The sequence below is a fragment of the Papaver somniferum genome, chromosome 11 (assembly GCF_003573695.1).
Source record: "Papaver somniferum cultivar HN1 chromosome 11, ASM357369v1, whole genome shotgun sequence".
Classification (NCBI taxonomy): Eukaryota; Viridiplantae; Streptophyta; class Magnoliopsida; order Ranunculales; family Papaveraceae; genus Papaver; species Papaver somniferum.
Window position 1 is genome coordinate 139,940,574 of NC_039368.1, and position 9,504 is coordinate 139,950,077.

Sequence of the window (9,504 nt, forward strand, 5' to 3'; positions counted from 1 at the left end):
TTCTCCCAACCAGGATTTCTAATGTTATCTCTCCTCTTGGACGGGTTGATGACCCGTTGAAGCCAAATATGTTGTAATTTGAGGGTATGAGGCACTCGTCTTTGAGGCCCATGTGTTTGAACGTTTCATAGAATAAGATTTCAACAGAACAGCCACCATCGATCAGGATTTTGGGCATTGCCAAGGGTAGTGCTTTAGTCCTTTCTTCCTCGCCCTCGTGCTCGGGGAGTGCGATGGCCATCGTGACCACTAGTGGGTCGTTATGGCTTTGTCCTCCTTCTGGTGCCTCCGAAGCTGAAAAGTTGATGGGTAGTTTCATCCATTCTTCGATTGGGGGTCCTCTGATTACACTTAAAACTTCGTCTTCTTTGAAGTTTCGTTTGTGAATTCTTCCAGTAATATTTCCTTCTCGTACGGGGGTGGTTATCGCCGATTTTGATATGGTATTACAACCTAAGTACTGTGCCTCCCGGGGGATCTCCACACGATGTATGGGTTCCCCAGTGGTGGGTGGGGTTATCGGTTGTGCAATGTATTATTGGAGATTTCCCTCATTAATCATGTCTTGTATCACCTTCTTTAAGTCCCTACACGAGTCTGTCGTGTGGCTGTGAAATTGGTGGAATTCACAGAAGTCAGTCCTATTTTTAGTTCGTTCTGGTTGCTGACCTCTATTCCATGGATAAGTGATTTTATGTTGTCCATCGATCTTCTTGAGGATCTCGGAAATGGGGGTATTCAATTTTGTATAGACTGGATCAATGAACTTTCCCTTCTTCTGTTGGGCCTGGTCTCTTCCTTTTTATCCTCCAGTCCGATGTTTTTCGAACTGGGTTGACCCATTGTTGGATTGCCCTTGTCCTTTGGATGGCACTGGAGTGTTCTGTGGTTCTACCATATTTTCTCCTCTACTAGTTCCTTTTGCCATCTTATCATAAGTTCCATCCTGGAGTTCCTCCAAGGCTATGTAGTCCTCTTGGATTTCTCTTAATTTGCCCAAGCTTTTTGGCATGGCTCATACATGCGGACAAAAAGAGGGTCCGTCTTTCGGAGACTATTTTTGAAACCTAAGATCGCATAGTCTTCAGGGACCTTTCAGATCTCAGCACATAATCTTCTCCATCGTGTCACCAAGGAGCGGAACGACTCGTTTGGTCCTCTTGATATTTGAAATAGCGCATCAACTTCTGGTCGGATTCGACTATTATGAATATATGTTTATTAAAACAGCTCGGATAGGTGAGCAAATGATTTGACCGATCCTTTGGGTAGATTATTATACCATAATAGGGATTCATCTCTTAGACTAGCCGGGAAAAATTTACACAACACCACATCATAGTGGTCTCACTGGGTCAGTGTCATACGAAAAGTCCTAAGGTGCTCAATTGCATCTCATGTTCCTGTGAATGGGGGTGTGAACACCGGTAGGGAGCATTTCCTTGGTAATGGCAATATTAGTAGATTTTCAGATAAGGGAGATTGTCCTTTTTCTTGCATGACTACTGCCAACTTTTTATTCTCCTGTTTCCCTGTAGCTTCTCTATACATTGCTTCGAGTCGGTTGACTCGGGCTTGGAGTTCATCCTCGTTTCGCCTGGTTTCGGCCTTCTTTCTTCTTCCAAAAGCTCTCTCGGGCGAGAAAGATGGTTCATAGGGGTAATGCCTTGATCGCCCTGAGTCATCGTCCGATTGTTCAACATATGACACAATCTTAGAGCGAGTTGACCTCGAGTTCTTCCCTCGTTTTGGGTTTGTGGCTGCGAGATTCTCGGTCTCGTAGTCAATATTTACTTCGTCGATTTGGTTCTTATTTCGTCTATGTTTGGGGTCAATATCTGATCACCCTTCGGATAGGCTATCCTAATGGTCGGGAACACCTCTACTTCCTTTAGGAAATCGATCAGTTGTTTCCTCGTTCGAGGTGTCACGAGTGTTAATTCGTTCGTCGTCTTGCAGATGCTCGAAAGGGTTTTCCTCCTATGGGATTTCTTTAATGGTGGTGAGTGGTACCTTTTTTTGTACTTTGCGTTTTAGCTTGTGGTTTTTCCGTTCCATGTTTATATTACGCCTTTATAATTTCATCATTCTCTTATCCTGGGCCTCTTGGGTTTTTAGGATGGCTGCGATGGCAGCATTAGCATCGGCGAGGTCTAAAGGGATGTCCTTCTTAGCCTCACTGGTTGCTGCTTGTCTCGGCAAGCGGCTCAACCCTCCTGTAGGAGCAAGATGAATATCATCATGCTTCTCGAAGGGGTTTCCCTCGGCTTCGGAGCTAGAATCATCAGTTCGTCCTTCCCGATATTGGTCATCGGGTTGTCCCTAGCCAGTGATCAGAGCCTCGCCTGGATCCATATCATCGAGTCCTTCTGTTTGGGCTCCACCATTTTCTTCTTGGCTCGCACGAGTAGATCGTCACGTCACCATTACCTTCCCTGCAACATATGCTATAATACTTAATTTGTCTTTTCTTTTAGAAAAGTGGGACCCTAAATTTGCAGGTCACATGCAATTACTAAGTCATAGTTCAGACTGGACAGTTTAGTACAGGAAGAATTTGCAGTAGATATTTGAGACATGTGAAAATGTCAAAACATCCCTCTTTGCATGAGGTGTTGATGATGGAGAAAAGGTGTTTTTCTAGTCCCCTTTTTCGAGGAAATATCTCCTTCAACACGCCATACCCCTATAGGGAAACAATCTAATTATGACGATTGAGTACGTTTTCCCATTCTAGGAAATATATCTCATCATCTTTTAACTTATGATTTCAAGCAAGCTTTGAGTTTGATGATTGATTATATACTCATTAACTCCTCTCCTTGACTTAAATTTAAATTCTTAAGAAAGAGATTCCAAGATTATGGTGAGTTTGATGATGAACATCATGAAAAGTTCGTCTTTTTCAACTCTCATAAGGTGATTGCTTCCTTATGTATCCTAATGACTAGCATCTCTTCCAGATCTTTCATGGAGGAGATCGTTTGAACACCGAAGCGTTTGAAACTTCATATTTACTCCGATCTACAACTCTCTAGAGCTACTTGAGGAAGACTTTAAAAATCTTGAAAATAACAAGATCTTAAATAAAATTAGTGAAAAAACGTAGATATGTTGATCTTGAGGTTCTCCTAGACTTCTTAGATCGTGAAGATCATTTTTGAGTCCGAGCTCTACTCATTCATCTCAACAGAAATCTACTTTGTAGTGTGAAAATACTTCCCTTACAGATATTATGAAAATAATATAGAGTTGTTGTTAGGGAGGTAGATTAGATCTTCATACCTCCCTGTGTTCTAGCGCCAAAATGTAGCGGCATATTTTCTGACTACTACACCCAAGTAAGATTAAAGACTAAAAACTACTTAAACATACAAGATTCAACATGAACAAGATGTAAATAGCATGAAATGTAAATATTTACACAAGCATATAACGTGGTTCGGCCATGAAGACTTACGTCCACGGAGAAGAAGATGTTTCTTATTGATATTAAGGTCTTAACCTTGAAAGTGTTACAGATCTCTTCTAGATTTCTTACTTTCTCTCTATATAAACCTCTCTCAGGAATTCTCTGTAGAAAAACCATCTAATATTACATAATTTGTCCATCTCCTGGTACATGGACTGGTATTTATAGACAAAATAAACTCGTGGTCGCTTGATCGTCCGAGTTGGGTGATCTTTCTTCCATCGTCCCGGCTCCCTCGGACTCGTTCTATATCGTCCCTCGCGATGGCATACTTGGTACCCCCCCCCGAGTTGTCTCGCTCTCCATTGGGTTGTGTTGCCCTTCTGTGGAGAACCTCGTGTTCCATCGCCTCTGGGTCGTAGTATAGATCGTCCGAGTCTTCTGTCACGATGTCGAAATACCCAAGTCTTGTTCTTATCCTTCATTAAATGCGATCTTGCTTTTTAGACTTGACTGTCTGAGAAGATTATACCTTTATACACACGCATCATTCATGTGGCGTTTGTGCAGTTGCCTCGACTGAGACAAATCATTCTCTCAATGACACGTTCAAACACACGCTCCAACCTCATCATCTCATCATATATTCATCCCTTGGGATGTTGACACGTGGTAGTCGGGTATTTTACCTACACATGATGCTTATACTTCGTGTATCCTATTCTGCGAAGTATTTTAGGGATGTTGATAAGACAAGTCACTGACCAAGATCTTTGACCAAGATTTACTCTCCCTCTCAAAGTTTTCCTCATGAGGACACGCGGCGAACCTATTTTGTGTACCTTCTGGAGGGTGCCATCCCCTAACATGCATGTTGAGCTCTTCCCATCCGGTTATTACGACACCAGTTGTTTTCGTGACTTTTTATCCCTTTCCCCGATGTGGCTATTGGTTACGAAGTCACACCCTAAGTGAGGTCTCTTTGGTATCGAATGCTTTGTAGCCAAGATTTTCCATACGGTCATGGCCGGTAACCCAGACACCCGCAGCTCAACCGAATACGTGAGCGCCTTGGTCTTACTCCACATCCCTTACCGAAGGCCATCATAAAAAGGACCCTCGGCGGATAGGTCTTATCATTGCCCCTAAATTTCTGTCTGGGAGTTGTTCACTACATGCGTCTTGTACTTTCGTACGAACTAAGGTGCATGCCGTGGATTCCCAGCCTTCCTAGGCGAAGGTTTTAAGTTTTCCTAGAAACCGTTTCGTGGATCTTATTTGCCTCCTAATATGAGGTCTTATTGAGATTTTCATATAAAACTCTTTCTTGAATTTCAAAATTTCATTGTTATTATTTCTTAAATTTCGGTACATCATCAAACAGATACATCATTCTTTGTCATTCTTTCTTAGGATCGATGTCCTTCTTCTAGATGAATGTGCTCAGATTGATGTCGCTTTAACTCTGTCATCTTCACTTCATTCCTGATTTTTGAATAACACCGAAAACAGGGGGTTCCTTGTGGACAGGGCATAGATAAAGGACCGTACCAGGTCTTCCTCTGATAGTCTTCCCCTTAGCCCTTTGCAAATCGCGTCCCACCTTGCCACAATGCTTCGCAGACTCTCGTTTTCTCCTTGCTTTAACGAAAATAAAGTTGATATCTCAGGCTTGCATGGATCACTCCTCGCGCACTTATTTGTCATTGTCATTTTTCCTCGTGCATCGGATTCCTTTCTCTTCGACTGATTGTTGGTGCATGTTCTTCTTCTCTCTGTTACTTTTTCTTGTTGCAATAAATATTCTTTTTCTCTGGATTCTCTTCTGCTTGCTTTTATGGCTCTCTTTAAATTTTCTCGCTCATTTCGTTCTCCTCGCCCCTTCATGCCTCGCAGGAGATCCTTATCATCTTCTTGTATTACTCTTTTCCCGAATGTCCTTTCTTCCCTTTGCACTCCATATTCTACTTGCTTTCGTTTCAGATGGATGTTTTTGATCAACAGCTTCTCATTTTGTCTTTCAAGCATGATACTTTATCTTACCAACTCCTCCTTTCTTCGTTGTTCTCGATACAATTGATCCATCTCTTTTTCTTCACCGCATACTTCTTTTTCTTTCTGAATGTGATCATTTTCTTGACTTTCATCTATTTCTTGTGTGAGCATTTTCTTTTGTCCATAAGTGCTTTTTTTGTCCCCTCCTCCAGGGGTTCGCTTTTTATTGATGACTGGGGTTTCTTTCTCATTTCCTACGCCCGTCTTTATTTTCTTAGTCTTCTCACTTTGCTTTATCTCCACTTGGCTCCACGTTTCCCGAGTCACTTCGCTGCGGATCTCGCCATCTTCTCTCGCGCTCTCTGCTTCCTCGACGACCTTTTGCGTCTTGATCTGTTCTTCGATCATTCCAATTGTAAACACCATCATCCTCTCGGCTCTTTTAGTTTCACATGCCTATTTCTTTCGTTCCGCTTTTTTCCTTAATTTTTCATCATATTTGTGGACGTCCTTTTTAATGCAGTCTCTTGCCTCTTTTATATCCCCTCTGATTTCACCTATTCCGCTAGGCATCGGGAATCGTATAGCCTGATGATATGTGGAAGCAATTCCCTTTATCCCATGTATCCAAGGTCGGCCGATAAGAGCATTGTAAGGAGAATCTACGTCTATCACGCATACGATAACTTGTGTCTCCAGCTCCCCTGCGAAGATCTTCACAGTCAATTCTCCCTTTGGCCTTGATGCTATGCCGTTGAACCCATTTATGTTATATATGGAGGGCACGAGGTCAGAGTCTTTGTAACCCATAGTCCTGAATGCATGATAAAATAATATATCAACCGATCTCCCGGTATCAACCAAGATTCTGTTTATCTCCCAAATCTTTCTTTCTGAGGCTTCATCGCTTTCCCATTTCGAGTACTTCCCTAAGTTCATAGTTATTACCAATGGTTCAGTGTGCGAAGCTTCTTCTTCGGGTGCGTCCATCGCCGAGAATGTTATTTCTCTCTTTTGCCATTCTTCCAGTGGCTCTCTTTTTGCCACGCTGAATATTTCATTCCCTCTGAAATCCCTTTTGTATACTCTTTTGAGAACATTGTCGTACAAGTTCTGAATGCTCTTAGCCGAGTGTATTATTGAATTACAATTTGGTTTGCTGATCCCTCGATCTATTTCGATCCGATACACAGGCTGGTTCTGTGGTGGAGGTGGTAGAGGTTGTACATACCCTTCCAAAAAATGAGCGAGCTTCCCTTGATCCAACAAGCGAAGTATAATTTTCCGAATGTTTCTGCAGTCATTTGTATGGTGGCCATGGAACCGGTGGTATCTACAAAAGTCATTCCTTCTTGCGCCTGGAGGGGGATTTTTTCCCATGTTTGGTGGGGTGGTATTTCTTCCGTTAATACTATCGCTTCCCATATTTTCTCAACGGTGGTATTGAGTCGCGGAAGTTTTACGTCTTCAAAGGGAGACGCATTTGCTCTTGGCTCTCCGAATCTAGGCCCTTGATTATTTCTCTGTTGATACCCTGAATTATAACTTTGCGGATTATAGTTTCTTTGCCTTGATTCCTCGTACCTTTGTTGATCGATCCACTCCTAGTCTCCACTTGACACAGCCACGAGCTTCGCCGAGAGGGGAGTTAATGGTTCCCTTCTCTCACTGCTTTTATCATCTTCTATTGTATGCACCGTCCTTGGCAACAACCTAGAACTTCCTTCTTTCATGGTAATGGGTGTCACCTCGCTGGCTTGCTTCTTCTTTTCTTCCAATGCTACATATTCCTCCTGGTACTCCCTTAATTCATTCATTGTCATAGAATTTCGAATTATGAATATCTGAGTGTACAGTAGATCGGTTGGGAATAGGGCGTTGACAAAGGCTAAGATAAAATTCCTGTCGTCCACCCTTCCTTCTAGCTTGCTGCACACAGTCCTCCATCTCGTCACTAACGCTCGCAGTCTCTCTGCCGGTTTTCACTTTAGGTTGAACAAGGTTTCAATTCCTTGCCTCAACATGTTGTTGCTCATATACGTGGTCAGGAATATTCTTTGCAGATATTTGAAAGATGAAATGGATCTTTCTGGTAATCCGTCAAACCACGCCAATGCTTCGCCGGTCAGGCTCGCGGGGAAGTACTTACATAGTACCGCACTGCATCAATGATAGAGTATATTGCTTCAAATGTTGTACATCACTTTCTGTTCCATTAAATATGCTTGTGAATGTGGGTGGCACACATTTTTCTGAAATATCTGCATACATTATATCATAGGTGAATGGAGACTTGCCCGCTTACTCTATTGCTTCTGCCAATTGCACTCTTCCTAACCTTTTAGAGTTGGTAATCATGGACCTCATTTCCCGTAGCTCGTTCATAATCTCCTGATTCAGGTTCCTCCCGTTTCCTTCGTCATGACCACCTCTCATCAAGCTAAGCCTTCCTTCTCCTCGCCTGATCGCTTCTTGATGTCTCTCCATTTCTTCGCGTCGCGCCTCTTCCTCTCGTCTTAACTCCTCCTCGTTTCTTCTTTCTTCCTCGTATCGTCGTCTTTGATCTTCCCACCTTGTTGCCTCTAACGCTGTCCTCAGATCTCGTTCCTCATTATCCTCTTGTTGTTTTGTTCGTCGTCGTTCCCCTCCATCATCCTCGCGGGCTAGTCTCCTTGTTAATGGTTCCTCATCCTATAATATCATCGCGTTTTCCTCTAGGTCCACAAAGTCTGCCGCCAGTTCCTCATTGAGCTGGTCATTCTGCAATATTAACCTAGCGTTTTGCCTTGCCAATCTTGCATGTTTCTGTGCTAAGTTCCTATCCCGTTCTTTCTCCAGACGTAGCGTCTCTATCAATTGTTCTACCGTCATCTGTTCTTCTTCAACATTTTCTTCCAATTCTTCATGAGTCATTTCCTCCTCTGCGGCAGTTTCCATGTCGGAAGTATGCACCGAACCTTCTCTGTAGTTGTCTTCTCCGTGGGGATCATCTCGTCGTTCGTTTGCGCCTTGCCTTTCACCTGTGGCTGACGTTCCTCCTTTTTCTATTCTCCCTCTTCTCGCCTCGATTCGTTTGCTTCTCCTTGTTGCTATCAAATTCCTTGCTCGATCTGGCGCTCTTGCCATCTAACAATCTTTAACTCCACGATCTTTCTTTACTTTTGCACGCGATACTCCAAGATCTCTTCATATCCTATGTTCTTTACTCTAGATTTGAATGCAAAGACTTAAGACCTACAAACCCTAACTCCACACAACTCACTAGATATATAATCTCTACACTTTCTAAGACAACTGCTTTCCTTTTCAAACTCTTAGATGAGGATAAATCCCCAATCTAAGTCCCTGTTTTTGGACGCCAAAATGTAACTACCAAAAACCGGTAGTATACCCAAATAGAAGGTAAACAAGATCTAAGACATGAGTTACCAATTTAATAAAGAAAATTTTATAAATTTATTGAATATGGATTCACATTTACAAGGTTACCCGATTACCCACCAAGGAAAACCCTAATCATATTCTCTAGGCTAGGCTCTCTACTCTACCAAAATCTCTCCCTTAGTTCGTTGCCCAGGGGTATCTATTTATAGGAAGACTATTCTTGGTGCGGGACAGCTCACTTTACTTCGCTTGGACTTAGTGACCTTGATTTATTCTTCGCCCAGCTCGTTTTCCATAAAGTTTTTCCCCTTCTTTCGCTAATACCCACGTGATCCTGTCGGGACAGCTGTCTTATTTCTTGCCCAATAAGTATCATCTTCGCCAAATGACTTATGTCCCAAGCAATATTACTTCGCTCATTCTACTCTCGTGGGTTGTATCTTTCCAAGCACTCCAACTGATTCTTCATGATGCTTATACTTCGTGTATCCTATTCTACGAAGTGTTTTTGGGATGTTGACAAGACAAGTCACTGACCAAGATCTTTGACCAAGATTTACTCTCCCTCTCAAAGTCTTCCTCATGAGGACACGTGGCGAACCTATTTTGTGTACCTACATTAGGATATTGAACTTGAGTTCCCATTATTCACAATCGAGACAGCTATAATGTTTCCCTGTTTGATATGCCAGACCCCTCATATGAGAAGAATG

General features: G+C 42.6%; 1 protein-coding gene across 1 annotated transcript; it reads right to left on the bottom strand.

Moving 5' to 3' along the window:
• Window positions 1-5,863: 5,863 nt before the first annotated feature.
• LOC113325357 lies at window positions 5,864-6,832 on the bottom strand. Its single transcript, XM_026573553.1, has one exon. It carries the CDS (start codon window positions 6,830-6,832, stop codon window positions 5,864-5,866), a length of 969 nt encoding a protein of 322 aa, XP_026429338.1.
• Between the last annotated feature and the right edge of the window lie 2,672 nt (window positions 6,833-9,504).